The 25,094-nt window shown below is 34.1% G+C and overlaps 2 protein-coding genes across 2 annotated transcripts; both read left to right on the top strand.

Annotated features, from left to right (window-relative positions):
* The first annotated feature begins 813 nt into the window (after nucleotides 1-813).
* On the top strand, nucleotides 814-16,760 carry LOC110110304 (calmodulin-binding receptor-like cytoplasmic kinase 3). Its single transcript, XM_020841711.2, has 7 exons — nucleotides 814-1,285; nucleotides 1,847-2,101; nucleotides 2,528-2,790; nucleotides 13,913-14,078; nucleotides 14,157-14,246; nucleotides 15,801-16,099; nucleotides 16,191-16,760. The coding sequence occupies exons 1-7, from the start codon at nucleotides 967-969 to the stop codon at nucleotides 16,398-16,400; spliced, it is 1,602 nt and encodes a 533-aa protein (XP_020697370.1). The 5' UTR covers nucleotides 814-966; the 3' UTR covers nucleotides 16,401-16,760.
* Nucleotides 6,133-7,529, top strand: LOC114579793 (8-amino-7-oxononanoate synthase-like). Its single transcript, XM_028695431.1, has 4 exons — nucleotides 6,133-6,895; nucleotides 6,983-7,024; nucleotides 7,199-7,286; nucleotides 7,371-7,529. The coding sequence occupies exons 1-4, from the start codon at nucleotides 6,693-6,695 to the stop codon at nucleotides 7,506-7,508; spliced, it is 471 nt and encodes a 156-aa protein (XP_028551264.1). The 5' UTR covers nucleotides 6,133-6,692; the 3' UTR covers nucleotides 7,509-7,529.
* Nucleotides 16,761-25,094: the final 8,334 nt, after the last annotated feature.

Genomic DNA, 25,094 nt, shown 5'->3' with positions numbered 1-25,094 from the left:
AAATACATAAAAAATGAACTAGAATAGAATGCACTGCATTTCATTCAATAAAACATCCAAATTATTAAAACCCCTGCATTTTGATTATTCTAGCTACACCCTAAATACAGCAAACCAAATAGCCCCTTAGATTTATTCAAGTGTATATTTTAAAGTAAATTTTTCTTTTATTATCTTGTATGCCAAAAAATAATCACACTTTCTATTGGAAAAATACAAAACACATTGTCATGTAATAATTGGCTTGAAAATAAAACTATTAATATAATACAACATATAAATTTGACTCTACAAGCATGTCATATGATTGATGACTCAATTTTTCTTATGGGCCTTCTTTTATTATTTTAGATTCTATTTAGGACAACTTCAATTGTAGAGATGATTTTAAAATTATTATGAAAAAAAAAAATATTTTTTAAAAAATTGCTAAAAATAATAATTTTGTAGCATAAAAAATTATTAAAAATAATAATAATATAATTAAATAAAAATTATAATTATAATTTTGAAAGCAAAGCAGTGCAAAAATTATCATGCCATCTTTAATTTCATTTAGAATAATTTTCTTATTATTTTCTAAATCAAATTTCTACTAAAAAAAATTTTAGTCCCAAAAAAAATCAAATTTTAGTGCCCGAAAGCCTATAATCCCGCGGGCCGAACCGTGTTCTTCACCCCGATTTTCTCTCGACCGCCGGTCTACGAGGTGACCAAGAACTAATGTTACCGTCACCAGCTACCATCTGTCCGTACAGGTAAGCCGCCAGTTTCCCGGTTAGCCGCTACCATCCCAGCTCCATCTTGGTCCACTTTCGTGCTCTTCCATCCGGTCCTCCACAATTCACTTGCCCTGTATCAATTCCTTTACGATTCTCTTCACGGATTTGGGATTTCTCTTGCAGTCCAATTCGAGCTCGAGATGTCTTTCTTGGGTAGCTTTGGCTGTGCTCGAATCCTGCAGTGATGGCTTCGATCCTTGCTTTCCTCATACTTGTGGCTTCGCCGTTCGCGGAGGCTGCGGTTGGTGAATCGGTGAGAGGTGTTTCGAGAATCTGCAGTTCCGATCGCGTTGGATATCTAAGATTGCAAGATGGCTATAGGGTTTTTGTAAACGGTCAACCGATTGATGATCGGGTTTTGATGTGCGAGGCGTTGGCGTTTTTTTTAGCAAGTAAATGTTTGGAGTTTGATTCTCGGGTGGAGGAGTGGGGGGAGATAGCTAGAAAGTACTGCGCTCGGAATTTCAAGTATATTGCTGGCTTGGACCATGATGCTGTTTCTGGTAATTTTCTTTCCTGTTTCACATGAGTTTTTGTTGTTGTTTGTGCTGTTAATATTTTGATTCGTTTAAATTAGCGTACAAATTAATGGAGTAGATGATTTCAAGACTAGCAGTTTTTTATGTTTCCATCAGATGTCGTGTTAGGATGATGGAGTTGAAGATTGTGCTTTAGTTGTTAGATGAAGCAGTAATTTATTGAATTTTCATTGACAAAGAAAGCTTGTATTGCATCAAAGTATGAATAAGTGAGATAGCATATTGCCTTGTATAAACCGTTGTTGATACTTGATAGTTGATAAGAGTCTTATGTAATCGTGGTCTTGCTAATATTGGATTTTCATGATGAGTCTGCTTGGTTTGAACAGGTTATCAGCATATATAGTCTTTTCTATTTTCAGAAATGTTTGTTTAAATTATCAAATATGTTACTTTTTGTTTTCTAGAATGCTAGATACATGCTACAGCCCTGGAATGGAATTTCCTTTGAAAGGCTTTTCTTCTTCATCAAATGAGATTGGTGTTTGATGTCTTTTTCCGTTGCCACATCTGTGTTAATTGCAGGGGAAGTTTTTCATACAGCAGGTAGAAAACTTTTGTTGCAGCCTCAGAAAGATTCCTCTAAATTGGATCGGCTAAGCAGGAAGGAATTGTCAAAGTACGAAGTCAAAGATCTTAGATTAAAAATTCCACCAAAAAGCAAGTTTCTGGCTTTTCCAGGAATGTTTCTTCTATGTTGTGCTGTAATCTGTCCCTGCTTTCGTGCAAGGAGGAAAGAACCAATTGAACAGAAAGCTCTAGCCAATGAAACAAATTCATGTAAGTTAAATAAGGAGACTCAAAATTTTGAACTTTTAGAGTATTTTGTGATGTATTATACTTGTAGATTTTCACCTGTGAAGTACAGTATCAAGGTTGCTGCAAATCCAAGTATGCTGTGGTTTACTGTAGCTCAATATTCCCTTAAAGACATGCCTTGTATAAATCTAAGATTTTGATTGATCATTTTGTTTTTTGAATGGAAGAACATAATTGTACTTATTTTTCTGATTACAAAGCAAGTATTATTCAATTGGAGATGCTTAATACACATTGGAAAGTGAACTTTAAATTGCTTTATTTTTCCAAAAGACCATTTGAATTGTTCATGATATTAATAATATGGTTGATTTTTGATACTACGTTTGTATTCGGTGAGATTTTTCAGCGAGCCTCATTCTTATCAAATGAGTTTGCTTATTGCAGCGGATTCAGTTACTCCTTTAGATGTATCCGCATCTCCTGACAAAAATTTGACAACTCCACATAAAGTACCTCAAAGTCCATCTCGTTTTTCATTATCTCCGCAACAAAATAGAATTGGATCATTGCAACTTACTGTGAATCAGATCATCAAAGCCACTCAAAACTTTTCGCCTTCACTAAAGCTAGGTGAAGGTGGATTTGGAACTGTATACAAGGGTATTCTTGGTGATGGTCAGATTGTAGCAGTAAAACGAGCAAAGAAGGTAATCACCTTTTACCTTTTTAATTATTGTCTTAATCCTTATTTTTATCCAAACCACTAGTTTGCAGTCTGCTGCAACATAAACTATAGATGATGTGCACTTTAAGTACCTTATTCAAAAAATGATTGATAGACCTTCTGTTATAAAACTAAAGCATGGAAGAAAGAATGTAGTTTGAAATTAAGTTCTTACATTGAAATTATATGCATGTATTCTTTTTTAACCCCATTCCAAACTAAAATTAGCAATTTTGGAAGCCAAAAATCAACAACAAACCAATTTTAGTTGACAAGGCCTCATTTATAGTTTTTTTTCAGTAGCTTTGCATTGCCTAACATATCACAATTTTGATTTGTTTGGTAAACATACAACAAGAGCACTATTATGCATATGCACCTTTTGCATAACTTAATGATATTGAGCAGCAAACTGAAAAGCAACTCATCCATCTCTATGAGAGTAGCAATGGTTTTTTTTTAGTACAAGTGAAATTGTACAACAACCGTAGAGCGTTGCCAAACAAGCGTAGACTATAATTTCATTTCATCTTTTGATTAAGTTTCAAACCTTTTTATGTCAAATACTTGGGAGTTTAATTTGTTGCATTTAATTACTGGAGCTAAATTACTTGACAGCATATTCTCTTTCAAGCTAGAATAAGTTTTTTTATATTCAGAAGATTGAATTCCTTATCCTTGTCGTTTGGTTTGATTTGGGACCGGGTTCCATGCCCAATTTTGATCAATTTTAGATGTCATATTGTGGCTAAACTTGATGACTGACATTTTATTCTTAAATGTTTGAATTGTCGCTTGGCAGATATCCTCCACAAAATCTTTCCTTTTTGTGGTTGGGATTTCTCCTCTTTGAATTTTGTATATTGGTTGCGTTCATATATGCTTAATATTCTAGCCTACTTAAAATTTTTCAACATGCAATACCCTCTAAATTTAGGTAGATTATATGCTTGTTATTCCGTCAGGATATTTGCTATTTATTTTTTTCAATTTATTTTTCTAATATATCTTCATACTTTTTTAAATATAATATTTTGCATGTCTTTATGATCATATATATGAATGGATGATTATGTTTTTGCATGTACTAGCTATAGTTCATATGTTTAAATATATAAACATATGAATATGTGTTTCTACTCATGTATGTGAAACCCGGGTTATGGGAACTTTCTATGTTATGCTATCCTGTTTCCCAAATCCCATATTGTGTATTCTATTACATGACTAAAGTTTATGCCATCCTGTATCCCAAATATTATGTCTATTTTCCACAAGGAGCCCGTGGTGCACACCTGCTGTGCTTCCATATTTAACATGGTTAAATGGAGATTTGAAAATAGTCAGTGTTAAGTTTCTTTCCCTGGAGAATCTTTTGTAAAAGGCATACCTCAATTAGGAAGATACTCTTGATGGTGCTTCCTGTTCAACATGTCCAGGGTTAGTTTCTGCTCTCAACACTCCCAGCGCTGCTTTATGCTTTCTCACTTGCACAGTACTAGCAAGGTAACCTTTTATATATATTGAACCAACATAGTCCAATTCAGCACAATACTAGCAAGTGAAAATCTTTTCAAGACAAGAAAATAAAAGAGTTGTTATGGTCTTGATATACTATGTTATTAGTGTCATCTTCTACTGAAATATTCTAGATGCCTCTTAAGATCCTAGCAACTTAATGATGGGGACATCAGAGCATGAATTAAGGCGTGGCCACCGATCTACGGCCACGATCGAGTCTTTATTTTACGGAGTCATTGGTGTATTTTATATTTCATGTATTTTCTTATTTTATAGGTGTCTTTTATTATTTCCCTTTGTACCCCTCTTATGGGAATTATCATATGTAAGCCCAAAGGGCAATTGAGTCTTTTATTTCTTGAGTCCATTGTACTTGGCTATATATAGCCCTTTGCTTATTGTTTCATGGAATGAATGATTATTATGAGAAAATTTTCTTGTTCTTGTGTGTTGAGAGTGTTAGAGAGTTCTTGGAGAGAACTTTGGAGAAATCCCTAGGAGAGGGAGAACGGATCACCCACCAACTTTGGAGACGGCCGGGTTCGTGGTCTTTCTTTTTCTTTTGTCTTTACTCCTCCCATCACCACCACCGGACATCATTACACCCAAACCTTTCTCCATCACCAAGCCATCATCTCCTCCCTTTCCAAACTCCACGGCCAAGCATCCCCAATCCCCCTTGCCGCCGGCCAAGGCCATAGCCGTCGGCCACTAATCCCCTTGCCTCTTTTATTTTCTTTCCTAATTGGGTTGGGCTTACTGGGATCAATTTGAAATTCAAATTCCTTCAAATTTGAACTCAAATTATTTCCTAAATTAGCCCCTCTATTTAAGGAAAGTATTTGATTTAGACCTAATTTTGAATTTTAAATTCAAGAGGATCTTAATTAAATATTTCCTAATTTTGAAACCTAAATTAGAAATCTTCCATTGCTTTCATCAATCAAACCCCCACACATGCCTGCCGCCGGCCCCCATGCCATCTCCCATTAATCCCTTCTCAAATTATTTCCTAAACTTCAACATAATACTTAGGAAATAATTTGAAAGTCACTTAATCCCTCTTTGCCGACTTTCCCCTCACCTGGATTGAATGAAATTATTGCCTAAGTGGTAAATCCACTTCTGAAAATAAAGAAATTCATTCACTTCTCTTTTTCCTTCATTACCGCCCCTATACCCGTCTCCCTCTCTCACTCGTCCCCTTCTTCTCTCTACCAACTCCCTTCTTTCTCTTGGATTTCTCAGCTACCTTTGAATGCCTATTTTCTTTCTAATTTCTCATTGTGAACTCTGAGATTTTTCTCTAAGATTTTGGCCAGAAAATCTGAAAATCTTCTCAGATTTTGGAAGGAATTGGGTTGCTTCTTCAACATATCGACTACTTGTTACCGGACTTTGACTAAGGTGAACTTCTTCCCCTCTTCAATTATCTTTCTAATCCTCTAATCTTGTAGGTGATGATGAATCCCAATGAGTCGAGTTTCGCCATTGCCAAAGCCTAGTAAACGTAGGATTTTATTTATTTATTTATTTTTTTCATTGCCAAAGCTTAGTAAACGTAGGGTGAGTGTACTTTCTATGTTTCTAATCTAATTGTTAGATTAGGGATTCTGTTGAACGCTACTTCCATGCATGTTATTGAATTTCTAAATTGTTTTAATTCTCCAAGTGCTTAGCATGTAACTTAGCCTAAACGGACGTGACCGCTCTTATGCTTTATTTGATCGTTTTGATTTGCTAATAGTTATAATTTTATATTGCTTAAATCAAGAACTCGTGCAAATTCTTATTTTATCCATTTACGCATTTAGTCCTGCATCACATCATGCCTAGCTCCCTATTAACTGTACATTTTTTAGTTTTGATAGTTTCCTTTCCAATTTAACTTCTGGCTCTTCCGTTAATGACTTTTCTTGATTCTTTCTTCTCTCCCTTCCTGTTTTGAACTTTTAAGGCCTTTTTATAATTATAATCAAAGCTGGACCAGATTAATGGGCTACATTCTCCTTGATTCGCTGTGCTTTTATTTTTGAGCTGTGGTACCCTTCTGGTTTTTGCTGGCTTGTAAAGAGGAAGTCATCTTGTCATTTTGTCATTATAGCAATGGGATTTCTTTGTAATATCCAGTAAATGTAATGCAGGAGGGATGGCCAACTCATGTTTGCATCTGATTATATATGTTTGCATAGGCAGATTGGCTGCTGCTTTTTTGTCCCCTCAATTTATTTGCTGACATTCCGTTACATAAACAAAGGCTTAACCTAGTTATCAATAAGAAGCATTAGATCTGTTATTTCCGTGTCATCTGATTTTGTGAGCTTGCAGGATTGCTTTCTTTGCCCTACTGGATTTGCTGCAAACATGGCGTTGATATCAGCTTTAGGAAGTGTTAGCTCTCTTTTGGTTGCTGGTAGAAAACCATCTAAAGAAGAAAGAATTGCCATCTTTTCTGATGCCTTGAACCATGCATCAATAATTGATGGTATTCGCCTCGCTAAACAGCTTCGTCAAGTAGAAGTTTTTATTTATAAGCACTGCGACATGGATCATCTCAATACCCTGCTGTATGTTTTCAGTATTTTTTGAATTGATTTCTGCTGCACGCTTCTTTTGACTCAGTCTCATGGTTTTCAATATATGTTATTTTACAGATCTTGCTGCAAAATAAACAAGAAAGTTGTCATAACAGATAGGTAAAAATTGTCTGATAAGGATGTTGCTTGGATATGTTTAACCTTGTGTGATTTTACATTAATATCCCGGGTCATTAAATGTCATGTACTTTTTGAACTCGGGCTGACAATATCTTGGTTTTAACTAATTAGTTCTAACGTTTAAATAAAGAAAATTTTTTAATGATCATGCAGCCTTTTCAGTATGGATGGTGATTTCGCTCCAGTAATGGAACTCATCCATCTACGCAGAAAATACGGATTTTTACTGGTGATTGATGATGTAAATCCCAATTTTTTTTTTTTAATTTAATTTCCAACTTTGCTATGTGTTAATTTAATATTGTAAGATTTCTAAGTTTTTCAGGCTCATGCAACTCTTGTATGTGGGAAGAATGGTGGCGGCGTTCCAGAAATCTACAAGTGTGAAAATGATATTGATATATGTTTGGGTACCTTGAGCAAAGCTGCAGGTTGCCATGGCGGTTTCATTGTTTGCAGGTGATCATGTGCACTAACTCTATTGCCACAATAAATTAATATAATAAAAATCAACCCGGCCCTAAACTGGCTGTTCTTGTCATTAATTGAGCATGTGCATTATATTATTCTCAATGAAGCTGTGATGTGCTAGATTTAATTTTGCAGTTAAATGCCTGTGACAAATGACTAAAATGATATTGATATATGTTTGGGTACCTTGAGCAAAGCTGCAGGTTGCCATGGCGGTTTCATTGTTTGCAGGTGATCATGTGCACTAACTCTATTGCCACATAAATTAATATAATAAAAATCAACCCGGCCCTAAACTGGCTGTTCTTGTCATTAATTGAGCATGTGCATTATATTATTCTCAATGAAGCTGTGATGTGCTAGATTTAATTTTGCAGTTAAATGCCTGTGACAAATGACTACACGCATGTATTAAGTGCTTAATTTGTTTAATTTCGCTCGATCTTGAGTTCGGTTGGGCTGCTTTTGCAAACCAAGTATAGATTCAATGCTGCTGCTGCTATGTATTCTTAGTGCATAAGCAATATTTTATAAATATGTGGAAAATTTCCTCCACATGAGATTTTTACTAGATGTCTTTGATATTTCTCATTTGATGAAAAAATTTGACTTATCTTTTTTGGGGGCTAGGAAAATCTTGTGATCCTTTTTTGTGGGCTATGAAGGTCAACAACAACAACAGCAAGCCTTTATCCTACTATGTGGGATAGGCTACATGAATCCTTTTTCTTCATTGTGTCATGTTAAGGGTCCAATTCTCATCTAAATCTAATAAAGAAAGGTCATTTCTAATATTTTCTAACAAAGTCTTTTTAGGTCTACCTCTATCTTTTAGACCTAATTTTGAATTTTAAATTCAAGAGGATCTTAATTAAATATTTCCTAATTTTGAAACCTAAATTAGAAATCTTCCATTGCTTTCATCAATCAAACCCCCACACATGCCTGCCGCCGGCCCCCATGCCATCTCCCATTAATCCCTTCTCAAATTATTTCCTAAACTTCAACATAATACTTAGGAAATAATTTGAAAGTCACTTAATCCCTCTTTGCCGACTTTCCCCTCACCTGGATTGAATGAAATTATTGCCTAAGTGGTAAATCCACTTCTGAAAATAAAGAAATTCATTCACTTCTCTTTTTCCTTCATTACCGCCCCTATACCCGTCTCCCTCTCTCACTCGTCCCCTTCTTCTCTCTACCAACTCCCTTCTTTCTCTTGGATTTCTCAGCTACCTTTGAATGCCTATTTTCTTTCTAATTTCTCATTGTGAACTCTGAGATTTTTCTCTAAGATTTTGGCCAGAAAATCTGAAAATCTTCTCAGATTTTGGAAGGAATTGGGTTGCTTCTTCAACATATCGACTACTTGTTACCGGTTTGACTAAGGTGAACTTCTTCCCCTCTTCAATTATCTTTCTAATCCTCTAATCTTGTAGGTGATGATGAATCCCAAGGAGTCGAGTTTCGCCATTGCCAAAGCCTAGTAAACGTAGGATTTTATTTATTTATTTATTTATTTTTTCATTGCCAAAGCTTAGTAAATGTAGGGTGAGTGTACTTTCTATGTTTCTAATCTAATTGTTAGATTAGAGATTCTGTTGAACGCTACTTCTATGCATGTTATTGAATTTCTAAATTGTTTTGATTCTCTAAGTGCTTAGCATGTAACTTAGCCTAAACGGACGTGACCGCTCTTATGTTTTATTTGATCGTTTTGATTTGCTAATAGTTATAATTTTAAATTGATTAAATCAAGAACTCGTGCAAATTCTTATTTCATCCATTTACGCATTTAGTCCTGCATCACTTAACATCTTGTTGTTGAGAAATACTTGCACATTAGACTAATTAACCTTCCTAACTTGCCCAATTAAACACATGGCTCAAGGTGGATGTTGCTAGTGATATTGGATATGACATGCATAATGGAGGATAGAAATTTGGAGAAAGAGGAATTAAACATGAAATCAAAAGTATCGATGATTATGATTGGGATTGAGGGTTTCTTTAGTGCTCTTCTTGGAGCACGTGCATATTTAAATGATGATTTCATGCAGCTTAAATGACGCCTACATGAAGTGTAGCAATAGTTGTTTCCACACTCACGATAGCAACTGCATAAAAAGCGACTGAAATTGAACCAATTTTGATTTGGTTAAAAATATGCATATAGGTTTTGGTAGATATTGGTTTTGGTACCATTAAATCTATTTCCAAATGCCATGTTATTAGTTTTTCTCTTGTAGAATTTCATTACTTTTTAGTTTGTTTTCCTAATTAGGTTTAGATAGTATGTTACTAGATTTTTTTTATTGTTTCATTCATGTTTTAGTATATGGAGGCAATTTGGTAATAAGCTCGTCAATTCAAGGAGTGAGATTGTTTTCCTATCTCTTATTTATGTCGTATGGTTTCTATCATTAAAGAAATTTGCAGAAGCTTTTTTTCTCTCTCAAAGTTATGCATGGTATCAAAGCATCAGGCGCAGATCCCTTCAATAAAATCTTCCTATCGACTTCAAAGAATGCCACCTTTGTCTCTTGTCTATGTTGTAGTTGTTTGCTTATCCCCACCTAGTCTGATTTCTTCCCTTATCATGTATATCACACATGGTTTGTCGATACTCAGAAATCTCTCCCGAATGTTGAATCCAGATGTAACCATATATGATGAACTCGCACTTCGATCAAGTGTAATTACTCACCTTAACAATTTGCAATTGCCACCTCTCAAACCTCTATAGGTTGCCTCTTTGAAGATCTATCCAAGTTGCTTATTTGATCGCATCCTTCGCTCGGTTGTAGAATTAAGCTATTATAATGACCAAGTACAACATGGACAAAAGATAAACATACTTTGCTTTTGATCTAACTTACAAACCCAAAGTTCCTACCATGTTCAATGGTACTATGTCAAACAACAACCTTCTTCCCATTACAGGACACAAATTGAATGGGATCAATTACCTTTAATGGTCTCAATCCATCATGAATTTCATCTACGTAAAAGGAAATGATAATTATCTGATTGGTATTGTTGCCCTTACAAGATATCTGATTGGTGTTGTTGCCATTATAAGAAAGGAAGACCTAAAGTTCGAAGCTATGAATTAAGAAAATGATAGGGTCATGTCTTGTAGATGAACTCTATAACCAATAAAATAGGAGAGAATTTCTTATTTTTTAGCACTGCAAATGAAACTTGAGATGCAACTCCAACAGTCATAGTACTTCATAATTTTTTGAGTTTGAATTTATATTATATGATCATCATCGGGAGATCTATCGGTCATTCAATACTGTAACTTCCTCACTCATCATTGTTTGCACCTTGATATGATCGAAGAGCATAATTTGGATTATCTTGTAGACCAAAATCAATACAAGGAAATTATAGAGAAGAAAAGAATTTTTAGATTCATAATAGTATTCAACAAGAAAATTGATGAGATCTGTGATATTAGAATGGTAATTGAGGGAGACCTAATGAAAGTTAACATCAACAATGAGCTAAAGTTGATTTATAGATGGATTATAGCTCCGGTCATCTTTTTGGGCATTAGAATATCTGAAAAGGATAAATTTATGACTTGAAGGGAGAATTTATCATATCTAGGATAAAGACAGTGGACAAAACAAACACAATTGAAAATTCGAGGAGTTAGAGTAAAATCATATGTATATAGATAAAGAAGTTAAAAGACATTAGTCATAATAGTGGATGGTAAACCATTGATTAAGTAGTAGGCTCTAGCAATAGAGGTAGGGATAGAGAGCACCATTAGCATTTGGATGAGCTTGATAGAGGCTAATGAAGCAACCATTGTTATGTGAGATAGATTTGTCAAAGACACTAGATGACACAACATAAGTAGTGGGTAGGAGATTTTCAACCTTCAAATCACCTAGAGCACCGATGCAGAGGCTAACTATGTTGTAAACTTAGAAACTTTCTAGCTTATGCATTGCTGCAATTAACTAATAAATGGATAGGTGAAATTATATTTTGCGCTGTAGCTATAGGAAACAAAACCAATCACATGATTATGTTCTAACCAACATAAAAATCTATAATCATCTTCACATGTACTTTGAATTGCATTATTATATCTAAAATATCAAATGAACCTAATTATTCATAAAAAAATATGCATTACTTATTATTATAATATGATGTAGAACGGGTAGGAGATTGTTAGGGAGAGGATCTCCTCTCCAAAATCTGAAGGAAATTCTGATTTCTTTGCCCAGAACCTGAGAAGAATCTCAGATTTTCTCTTGAGAAAAACAGGAATTGCTGGACAGCAATTTGCTGTGGTAGAAAAACAGCAACTAATAGGCTTCTTATTGCTGGAGACGTGAGAGCAGGGGTGGGAAAACCTGGGCTGCAGTATTAGAAGGTAGAAAGTTCCATGTGGGAGGAATAGGCGGTGGAGACCAGAGAAATTCAAATGTCAGCCTGCTCTTGAAGAGGAAGCACGCTCCAACCCCTATTAATGAAATCTGGAAATAACTTCAGCTAATTTTGTTTCCAAAAGCTGCTTGGAAAATTCGGATACCTAGGCTTAGGAATTAATGACTTGGGGAGATCTTTAAGGCTCTGAATCAATTCCTGTAATAACATAGGAAGGAGTGGGGAATTATCCGTGGAGGGAAAATGAAGGCATACCTAATCAATGGGTTTAATTAGGAATGAATAGATAACGTCAGGAGGACTAATCTGAATTCTAATGGGAATTGATTTAGGAATTTGAATGGAAATCATACATGGAAGGAAATAAAGAGGAGGGAGACGGGTGGGAAAGGAGCTCACGGGATTGAGAGGGAGTGAATGCTTTAGAAAAATTGATTCCAGCAAGGAGCCACGGGCTGTTATTTCCTAATTCTCATATCTAGTATTATGAAATAAAATTAGAGCCTAGGTGTGAAGGAAGATATGGAATTGTTTCAATTAGATAGGGTGGGTTTTAGGAAATAATTCCAAAAACAATCAGGTGGGAGCCGTGGCATTAAGGGACATGGGAGGGATTTAATGAAAGCATTTAAGGCTTCAAGATTTGAATTTAGGAGTTATGAAAGTGAGACAATAAATCAGATTTTGAATTTAAATTTCAAATTGATTTCAATTACGCACTTTTCAAAAATAGATGAACTAAATTAGGAAAGAATTTGAAATTTGAATTTGAATAATTTCAAATTCAAATTAATCCCTAAATTAACCCAACCAAATTAGGAAATCCAAAAGGAGGTGGAGAGGAAGGTTCGGTCGGCGGCTAATGGGGTGGAGCTGGCGGCATGGGTTCGGGTATGGGGGGATTTCGTGTGGAGGTGAAAATCCGGCGGCAAAGGGTAAAAAGGGAAATTGCAAAATTAAATCAAAATACACTTAATAAACTAAAATAAAACAAAGTGATCTCGGCCGTCGATCTTCAGCTCCTCCTCGGATTAGCATAGACGGTTGGATGTCCGCATCATAATATTTCCTCATTATCAAGGATATTCCCCTTCATCGTAGCTAGAAAGTTTAATTTGAAAGCTTTTTCTAGTTCTGTTAAAACTTTTTAATATTAGTTTCTTTTGTACGCCTTCTGATTTTTACCATTTCTAGTATAATGCATGTCTTGTGCTGGCTTGCAGCGTGTCCAATGATATTTAGGACCAAGTGAAATATCATAGGATTTTTGTTTTAGCTTTGGTATTTCAAGTTTCCATGCTTCCTTCTATATTTATTACTAGATAATCAAAGGGTTGGAATACACTAATAAGCTTAGTGTATGGATTAAAGTGGAAGGATTTCTAGGGAAAATGAGTAGATATCATTTGGTTTCCTGAAAATAGAATGTGATGTATTTGAAATCTTTTGAAGTTATTTTGATGAGTGTAAAATCAATGCAATTTAAAGCTCAATGATAGTGGCGGCCGCTGCCTAGTCGGTGGTAGGGGACGGGAGCGGCATGGGAGGTAGTGGCAGTTAGCAACGGCAAGTGGTGACCGTGGCGACAATAGAATACAATTTATTGTGTATTCGAAACTCAGTCAAATCTAACGATTTTTAAATACATCAAAATTAAACTAGAAGGTGAACTTTAAATACTTCAAAAAAAAAATCTTCAAACCAAATAACAATATTTTTAAAATCCTATATTTGAAATACTTTACACTTATCTTACTTCAAACCAACAATCCCTTAATACTTCAAATAGCACTTAGTAGGAAAGATTTGAGAATAAGGATTCCTAAAACCAACTCCTAATAATCATGATAAGGCTAATGTGGTGATGATGATGAGGTTGGCATTTGGTTTCAGTATATATATTTACTACTGTTAGGTAAAAAATGAGCTCTTCATAAAAATTGTCATCCTGGAACTTTCTTGATGTTATCTTCTTGACAGGAACATTTTGGGACTCTTCGAGATGAGTTCAGTAGTGAAGTAGAACTTCTTGCAAAAATTGAACACAGGAGTTTAGTGAGATTACTTGGTTACACCGAGAAAGGAAACGAACGTATTATTGTTACGGAGTATGTTCCAAATGGTACTCTCAGAGAACACCTTGATGGTAAGCTGTTTAATATGGTTTAATCATTTCTAATCTTATACTTGTTGGAGTAATTATGTTTCTATCTACTTTCCACAGGTCTGCATGGACACATTCTGGATTTTAATCAGCGACTTGAAATAGCAATAGACGTTGCCCATGCCTTGACATATCTCCATGTATATGCAGGTACAGATGCTATTAGTTCAACATTCCATGGCAAATAAAAGTCCTAGCCAGTGATTTGTTTAATTTAGGACACACACCATGACGTAAGCTAAACGTGTGAAGATTACAATGAACCGTTTTATGCAGTTGATTGAAAGTATACTGAGTCTTCTTTACTCCGGTGCATGTTAATTTCATTGTTAGTTATGGGTATATCATATTCTTCTATAAATACTTTTGGCTATTGAAAAGATCTCTCTTTGGATGTGAAGACATTTCTTCTTACAACACTCCGCCAAGATGCAATATTCTTATTTAAGTATGCGGGTTGGTTATCTCATTCTTATCCATTTTGATTTATTTAGTGATTGGTCGAAAGGATAATACTAAGTTAAGCATAATAATAAGTTAAGTTTTGCAGAGAACGCTTAGGTGGATGAATGTCTTTATCCTTAGAGATAGGATACGAAATGAGCATATACGTGATAAGGTTGGAGTAGCTTTAGTGGAAGATAAGATTAGAGAGAGTCGCCTTGGATGGTTTGGTCACATTAAACGGAGGCCTTCCGATGACCCAATTAGAAAAGTTGAGGTATTAGATTTGACTTATGTTAAGAAATCTAGAGGTAGGCCTAAAAAGACTTGGTTATAAAATATTAGAAATGATTTTTTTTTATTAGATTTAAATGAGAATTTGACTTTTAACAAGATACAATGGCGAAAAATGATTCATGTAGTCGACCCCACGTAATGGGACAAAGGCTTGGTGTTGTTGTTGTAGTGATTGGTCGAAATGGTCGAGGGTTTCTTCTGCTGTCTACATACGTAGATGCAATTATCAACTGTTAACATGCTGAGGTTTTTATATTTGATTTTGAATTCTTGTGAATAATTTCTACAAGGAGGCTTATTAATGATACGTAGATTTGAGTTCTTTTATTTTCTTTGAATCATTTAAAAGTAACAATTATCTACCTTTGTTAATTAGTTTGATTCCTTGCAGATCCTTACATGCTTACTGCTTATTTTGCAAATGTTTTGCATATTTATAAGGAATTCTATTAGCATTGAATATTTTCTTACATTTACCATCATTTTAAAGCATTAGATCTCCTTTGAAAATCCTAGACCTTGATCATTATTGCATAACAAATATTACATGCAAACCATGCCATTTTAATTATGAAAGCTATAGTTTTCATACTTTGTTTAGATGTTCTATGACATAATGAGACTATAATTTGACTAACCATCATTTATCATATTTGATTTTGCATCCTAATATAACATATAAAAAAACAAAATTTTAAATTCTCTCATGCTTTAACTCCATGATGAATAAATTGAGAGGAAGGATTTACAAGCTGCTTAAATAGTTGGGATAAGACGGAAGATATAAAGTAGTGAACTTCTTATATTCGATAACCTGAAGTGTATATTGCAAATTTCAGGATAGCCCATTATTCTGCTAAGTAGCTTCTCATTGTCTTGGTCAAAAATCTATTTCTGCAACCTGCTTCTCTACTGGGTGATTCACATTTAACAGATATGTTTTTTTCCCCTAATTCTTAACAGAAAAGACAATAATCCACAGAGATGTAAAAGCATCAAATATTCTTCTAACTGAAAATTTTAGAGCCAAGGTGTCTGACTTTGGGTTCGCAAGAACTGGACCATCAGAAGCAGGTCAGACTCACATATCAACCAAAGTAAAAGGAACAGCTGGTTACCTCGACCCCGAATATCTTCGAACTTACCAACTCACACCCAAGAGTGATGTATTTTCATTCGGTATACTACTAATCGAAATTCTTTCGGCTCGCCGTCCGGTTGAAATGAAGAGAATCGTCGATGAAAGGATCACCGTCCGATGGGTAATGAACGACTCATTTTATGTAAAACTTCAATTTGTTATAATACTTATCATTTTGTAAAACTTGTTCATATTTTTGGGGCATTTTACAGGCTTTCAGTAAGTTCGATGCAGGAAATGTTAGAGAGGTACTGGATCCAAAGTTACAGGAGGATGTAAACCTTGAAGTGGTGACAAAAATGCTTAGTTTGGCGTTTCATTGTGCTGCTCCTACTCGTGCTAAGCGGCCATTGATGAAAGAAGTTGGAGAACAGCTATGGGAGATCAGAAAAGACTTTGGGAAGAGTCTTAGAACTGAGTAAAGAAACTTGATCCAAAAAAAGAAAAAAAGAAAAAAAAGAAAGAAAGGAATTATTCCTGACTGTGTAAAGGAAAACAAGATGTTTGTATTACCCATTTCCAACTGTAGAATAGCAGATTTAGATTTCGTTTGGGACGGCTCTTTTACTGCTTCTTAAGCAACTTTTTAGTACAAAAATTAAAATTTTTATACTAAAAAGTTATTTTAAGAAACAGTAAGAAAGCCGTACCAAACAAAGCCTTAGCCGTAATTGACTTGAACTTTTTTTTATCAACTAGTTTACTATTCTTATATAAGCTTTTATCTTGGCACCAAAAGATTTTTCTTGATTATGCAAGCAGATGAATGGGCATTTAAATGTTGATGTGTATAATAATTTCGCCATTTTTTTTATTATGAATCCAATCTATGGTTCTCTATCTGGAAAAAATCTCCCTGATTAATGCTGGTGATAGTAAATGAGATTTTTTTTAATGTTGAGAAAATTATATTTAATTAGGAGAATATTAGATCATATCTTTTTTATATAATCATTTTTCATTATAGGGAATTTAATTGATAAGGCAACGTACCCTTCAAGTTTTATTTCATCTAGTTTTTTATATAAATGAGAAGATAGGTGTTTTAATTTTTGATAAATATATTCATCACTTGTTTAAATTGAACTTTTAAAGATAATTTTTTTGGATGTTGATTTCAATTTTGTTAGTGGATGACATCCGATCTTATTAGCACCTAATTTTTTAGGTAAGAGTTAGAGAATTTAGAGAGATTTAGATAAGTTCGAAGAATGAGAGAATGATGAGTGTGAAGTATGTTAAAAATGGGGGATTTATAAACATAATTATTTTATATTATGCTATTTATATATCTAATATTGTATACTTATCATCGATAGATCAAATATAAATGCAAGGAATGAAATATTAAAGTTTGTAGTAGTATGGGTGGTAGGAATAAAATATATAAGTGATATATTTGATATTAAAGTTCTATATGAGTGATAGACATGAAATATTAAAGTTTTAGGTGTTAGATATATAAATAATATGCTATAAAGTGATAAGTATGTAAATCCCCATAAAAAAATGTTATTATACAATCAAAAACTTTAGGATCTATAAATAAAAATTCAAAATGTAGTTCATCAACTTTTATTTATAGTGTTAGAGATATTATACAAAAATGTTACACAGTAAAAATAAAAAGTAACTGTGGGCTTCACAAATTTGGGCCCCGACCTACCCTTTTTGAGGTGGAGTTTTAGCGTATTAGGTTATGAGGTAAATTTTCAGAAAGTATATTGGGTTTGAAATAAGACACTATCAAGAGATTTCACCCATATTTTGTGAGGACTTTATGATCTTAGTTCTGATTTCCTATAGGCGCAAGCCCTTATAGCTTATTACCCCTCCCAATAGGAACAGATGAACTTTCAATTAAGGCTAGCCGTCAATTATATATGTAGAGATACATATTATCTAGCATATAGTAGCATCATGGGTTGATATTTGAAATTTTGTTATTTAAAATTTGAAATTTCATCATCTTGCACTTAAAATGGGTGGTGGGGGAATGGATGATGAACCCGATTAAGATCCCATAGTTATGTCATCTCGGACTATTATGGTCCCTCGTCTACTTAGTTATAGGTGGTAGTTGATCCAACCTGACAAAAGGATCTATGTCAGTAGTTATGGCTTGCTTCGTCCAATGGTACCTTGTAGATTTTGGGTGAATATTTGTCTAAGGGGACAAATTCAAATCCATCTAAGCTAACAGAGGGCTTTGTGCCTTATCGATTATATCCTAATAATTCATATTTCAAGAATCTAGTGTCATTGAGGAGCATACGGGCTCTGGTCAAAACCCCAATTTAGTGGTGTTATTTGATGGCAAACCACCAGGTTCAGAGGGCCTTGGTCATAACCGTTTATCTGTGATGCCATTTGGCGGAAAAAATAACATGTTAAAAGATATGTGCCACGTCCTTACTGGTAGGAGACTAATTGAGAATGAATCCAAGTGATATTCTCAATCAGAAATTAGCTCTTTATGAGATAAAGAGATATTTCAAAATTTTCCACCTTGACAAACTATTGTGGAGAGTGCATGGATTTTGGTTTAGGCGTTTGATGATTGATTTCAATTTTAAATATTTAAATTTTGGTAGTTTTGAATTTTGGATTTTTATAGGCATTTAGGTGGCATTTTGAACATCTGGAAATAACCCATCCGGTTGAGTTCTACATTCAACACAACCATCATCGGGATATATGAGTAATTTTCATTTTATTGATTGAACATTGTCGACTCTGCCTACCTGTCAAAAGAGGATTGAGTTCATTGCAAGATTTATGCATTGATTTAATGAATTTTCTTAATGATCGATCTTGAGGCCTAATATGAATATATAAAACAAATGTCTCGATCGAAACCACAATAGTACATTTGTTTGATAACTCGAGCCACATCAATTCATATTTGCCCACATATGAGGATCGGGTTTCAACTTAGGTTTATTGTTTGACCATCGCAGCGTCCCTAGACGTCAAGTGTGTATTTATACGGGTGTATGATTGCACATGCATTTCTTTGTGTTTATATGTATACATATTGCAATGCATGTGTGGGGAAATTTTAAAATATTTGATGGGTCTTCCACAACAGCTCATGGAAGCTTTTGTGTATCATAGTCTTTTTGTATTTTCCTGTAGGTGATAAGTTGAGTGCACAACAGGTCTCTTATAGCAGCTCGTGGGCATCTACTCTCGTTGCACGTTATACATCTTTACTGGTAAGAGGACAATATATTCACTTACAATAAAGTGAAATTGATTGTATGAAGACGACATTTGCTTCGGAGTTTTTGAATACACATTCATTGTCAATTCATTGTTTGTTGATATAAGATATCCAGTGTTGTTGCATTAGACACTGTTCTCTTCATTCATGTTAATTGACGAATTGTCGCATGCATTCGCAAGCTGGTTCAATGTGTTCCTTTGTAAGCTAACACCGGTTGTTGGATGAATAATGTTCATTACCTAGTCTTCCATATTTGTTGATTGACAAGTTGTTGCACTTCATATGACAAATTATTGCATTAACTTGTGTGTATTTTGGTGTGCCTTTTTGCATCTTAATGTTGACTACGGGGATTTTGTAATGTTCTTGTTGCAATAGCTTGCACATGATTCGCATATACTGTAGATATGTCGCATTTTCCTGTAATCTTAATATGCTCATATTCATGTCAATATATGCAGCCGAACGGAATATGCTCATCGTCAATTTTCTTGTGCATGTTGGTTAGCAAGCTACTATTTTTACTTGTATGTTTTTCAACATTCTTGAGAACTACTACATGTACTTGCGAGTTAGCTGAAGACAATTGTAGGGAGACTATAGCATCACAAGTCCATTGCTCGTATTGTCAACACATTCATCGGGAGTTTTCTTATGATTCAACACATTCATCAGGATTCTCTTCCATTGATGATTTTGGGTTCTTCATCAGTTCACTGATGCTCACTTATACATTGCAATTTTCTCAAATCAATCAATTCATGAATGAGTCCTCTACAGTGGCTTATAGGTGGGTCATGTGGCATGCTGCAAGCCTTTTGTTGTCCTTTGAAGATGACTCGTGGCTCGTATGATTAATCCATCTATTAACATTTGCATTCCAATCAATGTGACGACTCCTTGATATCTCATTGAAGTTTTGTGTTTTGATTGTACTCATATTGTTGCACGTTCTAATTGATCTTTTCTTCTGGATAGGTTACATTCGTTGCGATCAATTATAAACAGGTTATGTTGAAATCTGCAAGGCATTAGCTTGATTATTGGCATTCATTCGAGTGTATTTGAACAATTAAAGTTATTACTTGATTTTGACTCTTTCATTTTCGATCATGCATTTATTAAATTGGAGTTCAATCTCTTGTAGTTTGATTCAAGTTCCCTGTAGCTCATGTTCAGCTCAAGTCCCATGTTATTTTGTTCATGTTTAAGTTCAAATTATTTCAGTTCAATTCATCGTCATTCAATGTGCAAATTCATTGTTGTCCAAATCAAGCCTCCTGTTAATTTGTTCAAGTCTTGTGCATTTTCATTTAGGAGAAATTACAGGAGTCTGAGCCATCCCACCACCATATGAGACTGTTGTATTTTTTCAACCATCCGGCAATCACCTGAGGCCACCTAAGGCCAATTGGTAGCGACTAGCGAGCGACATCCACCTAATTTTGGGTGGAGATTGGAGACAGAATAGAGATCAACCGCTTCCCGCAGTAGGGGGAAGCACCCTCCTTTCCATTTACAGTAAACACGGTGACCCAATTAATGATCCACATTACAGTCTTTCGAAGATGGGAGATCTTTGTAGTTGGAAAACAGGCAGGTGCATGGAATCCTCTAATTTGAACTTCGGTGGGAATCATCAACGCAATAGAGAAGATGAAGAGTGTGAATAGCAGGAAGGAATCCAGCGCGTAGTGGGACGACAGAGACAACACGTAAGTGCTGGGCATTGTTGTTCTTCGGCTCACACAAAGTCATCTGACACATCTCCCTCTCCAATATCTCTCACATCTTCTCCTCGGCAAAAGGATGAGACTTGCAGAAGTTGAATAATTCATCAGCCGAGCATGCAACGAGGACTCGCGTTGACCTATCGAAGCACATCACGGGAATCACGAGCAGACGGTAGAGAAAATTTGGAAGCGGTGGGGAAGTTGTTTTGGTTTGATCGGAGAGGAGGGAAGAGCTGCAGTGACGGGCGGATGTTTTTGATCAGGCGTCGCGGATCTGACAGGGAAAGAAGGGACGAATGGTTCTGACGGAAGGGCTGTGGGTATCCGGCCTTGTTACAGTCAAAGTAATGGCCTTTCGAACCGCAAATTTCTTTTTTTTTTTTACTCCAAAATACAGTAAAAAATAAAAAAATGGTGATTCATCTCCTGATAAGGTAACTGTCTTTCTCTTCTTTGACATATTTTTTTCGTCAAATTAAGTAGAGACAGAAAAATTACACAGGTTGACAGTGCGACATCAATATTGACGTTGCCCTGTTCCCTCGCAATCAAATACTGAAAATTTTTATCGTTCGGCTGGAGCTCGTGAGCGACGTCATTCATGTATTTAAAGTTTGGTCGGAGATTCCCTAAGTTGAATAGGAAGGAAGAGAATCAGTCAATTTAAAATTTTAATTAAAGGTGTACCTACAAATCTTAACTCCTTCCACCTGCTCTTCTTAAGTAATGGATGCAACCCAAGAATATGCTCAGGCATGAAATCATGCCTTGTTAATATTCCAACTACAGGAGATCTCTGCAATAAGAGTGAAGTTAGCAGCATGAGCTTTAAAATTAACAAAAAAAACAAAAAAAACTTTACAAGTATTATCAAGATTTCAAGAAACTTTAGTACAAGCATAAAGTTAGTTGTCTTTAGTTCTGAAATAGTTTATATTATTGTCCTAATGCAGGCTACAAAAATTTATGCCCCTCCCTCTCGGTGACCCCTTTCTCTTTTTCGGGTCATGAGGAGAGTTTTAACGAGTAAATTTCACAAAGCATATTAAGTTTTAGATAAGACATTACCTAAAGATTTCGCCCTCATTTAGCGAAGACTTTAAGCTCTGAGTTCATGTTTCCTATAGGCGCAAGCCCCTATAATTAATTACCCATCCCGATAACAAGAGAGAACTTTCGATTAAAATACAGTAGCAAAGTTTTGATATTTATATTTTAATATTTAAAATTAAAAATTTATTATCTTATACTTAAAGCGGATGGTGGGGAAGTAATGATAGACCCGATCAAAATCTCATAGTTCTGTCATCCCAGGCCATCATGGTCCCTAATCTACTTAGTCAGATGAGATAATCGACCTAACCTAACAAAATGATCCTTGTCAACAGCTATAAGTTGCTTCATCCAAAGGTACCTCGTAGACCTAGGGTGAATATTTGTCTAAGTGGACAAATTTGAATCCACCTTAGCTAACATAAGGCTTTGTGCCCTATCAATCATATCTTATTGATTCATTACTCAAGTATTTGAAATTGTCGAGGAACATACAGGCTCTAGCCTTGACCATAATTTATGCCATTTGGCAGCAAAATCACCTGATTAGAGGGTCTCGATCATAACCGTTTACCAGTGGTATCATTTGTCGGTGAAAATATCGGTTATAAGACATGTATCACATCCTTACTGACAAGAGACAATTTGAGAATGAATCATAGAAATATTCTCGACCAAATATTCGCTCTTTGTGAGCTGAAATAATTTCTAAATTTATCCATCTCAGCAAATTATTGCGAAGGGTAAATGTATATATTGCTTTAAGTTATTTAGATGTTTAAATTTCAATTTTAAATATCAAATTTTGTTAACTTTTGAATTTTGAATTTACATTGAAATTTTGGAGACATTTTCAAATTATTTTTTCCATAAATCAAATCAATTTTAATGAACTTTTTTTTTCAAATAATTTATAATAATTAAAATAAAAATAATAAGTCTAAGCCTGTTTGGCTGCAAGCATGATTCAGAGTGTGTCAAAAAATGAAAAAAAAAAAAAAAAAAAAAAAAAAAAAAAAAAAAAAAAAAAAAAAGTCAAAAATGACCCCCAATTCATTTTGAACCCTATTAAAAAAGTTCAGGTTTGATTAACTCGTTTAATAAGCGCATACAATTCATGCCTAAAATTTTGACTAGTTTAAATTCAGATTGACTTATTAACCTAATTTTGATCCAAAAAATGAACCGTTTAATTTGTTCTCAAATTCTTATATTTGTTGATATAATATTCTTAAATAATAAATTTATATTTATTCGACTTGTGAATGAACCAGTTAAGTCATTTTTTTTTATTAAGAAAGATTTATTTATTTATTTTGTTATTCAATTTGAGATGAAATTAATAAGGATATTTCAATACTTGTATAATTCTTAAATTTCTGTAATTTAATCACTAATTGATTAATCATAAATTGTAATTATTTAAATGTTATGAATGAATCATATACTAATTCTTCTTATATTTGTAATGATATAAATGCTTTTTTTTTACACTTCTCAACACTCAAGTTAAAACAACATTGCTAACTTAATTATGGCTTTATAAAACTTTTTTTTTAAGACTTTATTTTGACAACTTTTTTACGACTTTTTAAAACAACTTTCTAATAAAAAAATTTCTAATTCAACAAACTTTCATTCTAAAAAATTGATTTATAAAACAATAAGAAAGCAACCCCAATTGAAGCCTAAGGGTTCATTTAAAACGACTTTCTTACCGCTTCTTAAAACAGTTTTTTAATGCAAAATTTTAAATTTTTATACTAAAAATTTGATTTATAAAGAACTAAGAAAGCAACCCCAATGGAAGCCTAAGGTTTCGTTTGGGATGGCTTTTTTACTGCTTCTTAAAGCATCTTTCGAGTACAAAAATTTTAATGTTTGTACTAAAAAGCTGTTTTAAGAAACAGTAAGAAAGCCATCCCAAACGAAACCTAAGTCAAAATATTATTATTTTATCTCATAACACTATTGAAGCACTTCTTCATTTTAACCACCCAATCTAAATTCAAAATAAATGAATATTAATCTAATATAATTTTGTTTAGTAATAAAAATATTCATAAAGGTTAATCAAAATGAAATATCTTAATATATCAACATGAGAATTCTTGATAACAACAATGGATCCTGTAAAATTAGATAACACTACACACTGCTGATCTTGGAAGGAATTTGCCAACTTTTGAACTAAAGATTTATGGCTCGCGCATTTATTGCAGCACTAATGAATGCCGACCGCATTACATATTCAATATTCAGAACATAGTTAAAACCCTAAAAAATGCAAATCAAATTAGTAACAATCAAAGAGAGTTCACCAAGAAAAAAAAAAAACTCATATTCTCCTTCTTCTCAATCATAAAATTAATGATTAAATAATCAAACATTTTTATATAACTAAAATGGCCCTCACAACATGCGGATACTAATTTGACAAGAATCAATCGAATCGAAGCTGACCATAATAGAAATATCTGTAAGACTTGAGTAACAATTTGTGTCAATTAAACAAATCGTAGGAATACCCAAAATAAAACATTATCAAAGAAAATATGTTGTTCTTGTTGATCAATGATAGGTCAATCCCGCGGCCGAAGTTGCAAAAATAAGAGCTTAAATACCACTTGTTAATGATATTTAGATGCCTTATTTGTTTCCTTCAACATAATTTTGGTTATGTGACTAATATGCTTCCATTAATGAAAACACTGCAACATAAATTTAGCTATTGCTCCTTACAAATCTGCTACAACATATCGGGATGCTTCTGAAAAGTAGATATATGTAAAATTCTCATGATATATTGAGAAAATAAGAGATTGTTGCAACGACTTATAAAATTGATTGTGAAGTTTTTGTGAGAAAAACAACTCAGCTAATTCGGTTGTAATAAATAACTTTTTACAATAAAAAATTCTGAAAAATAATGAGAGCAACAAAAAAGCAGTAACTAAATGAAATTATGGGTGCTTTCTAAAAATTAAAGCAGAGAAAAGTTATCCCAAACAAATCCTAAATTGCATGATAGAAAGTAAAAGGGTTAGTTATGTACCTGTGCTAACAGTGGTGCACGGCACTTCCTGAGTTGCATGAAGTTC

This window comes from Dendrobium catenatum, unplaced genomic scaffold (assembly GCF_001605985.2).
Source record: "Dendrobium catenatum unplaced genomic scaffold, ASM160598v2 fragScaff_scaffold_636, whole genome shotgun sequence".
Taxonomy (NCBI): domain Eukaryota; kingdom Viridiplantae; phylum Streptophyta; class Magnoliopsida; order Asparagales; family Orchidaceae; genus Dendrobium; species Dendrobium catenatum.
The sequence above is the reverse complement of the archived record's forward strand: the minus strand, read 5'-3'. Positions and strand labels throughout refer to the sequence as shown.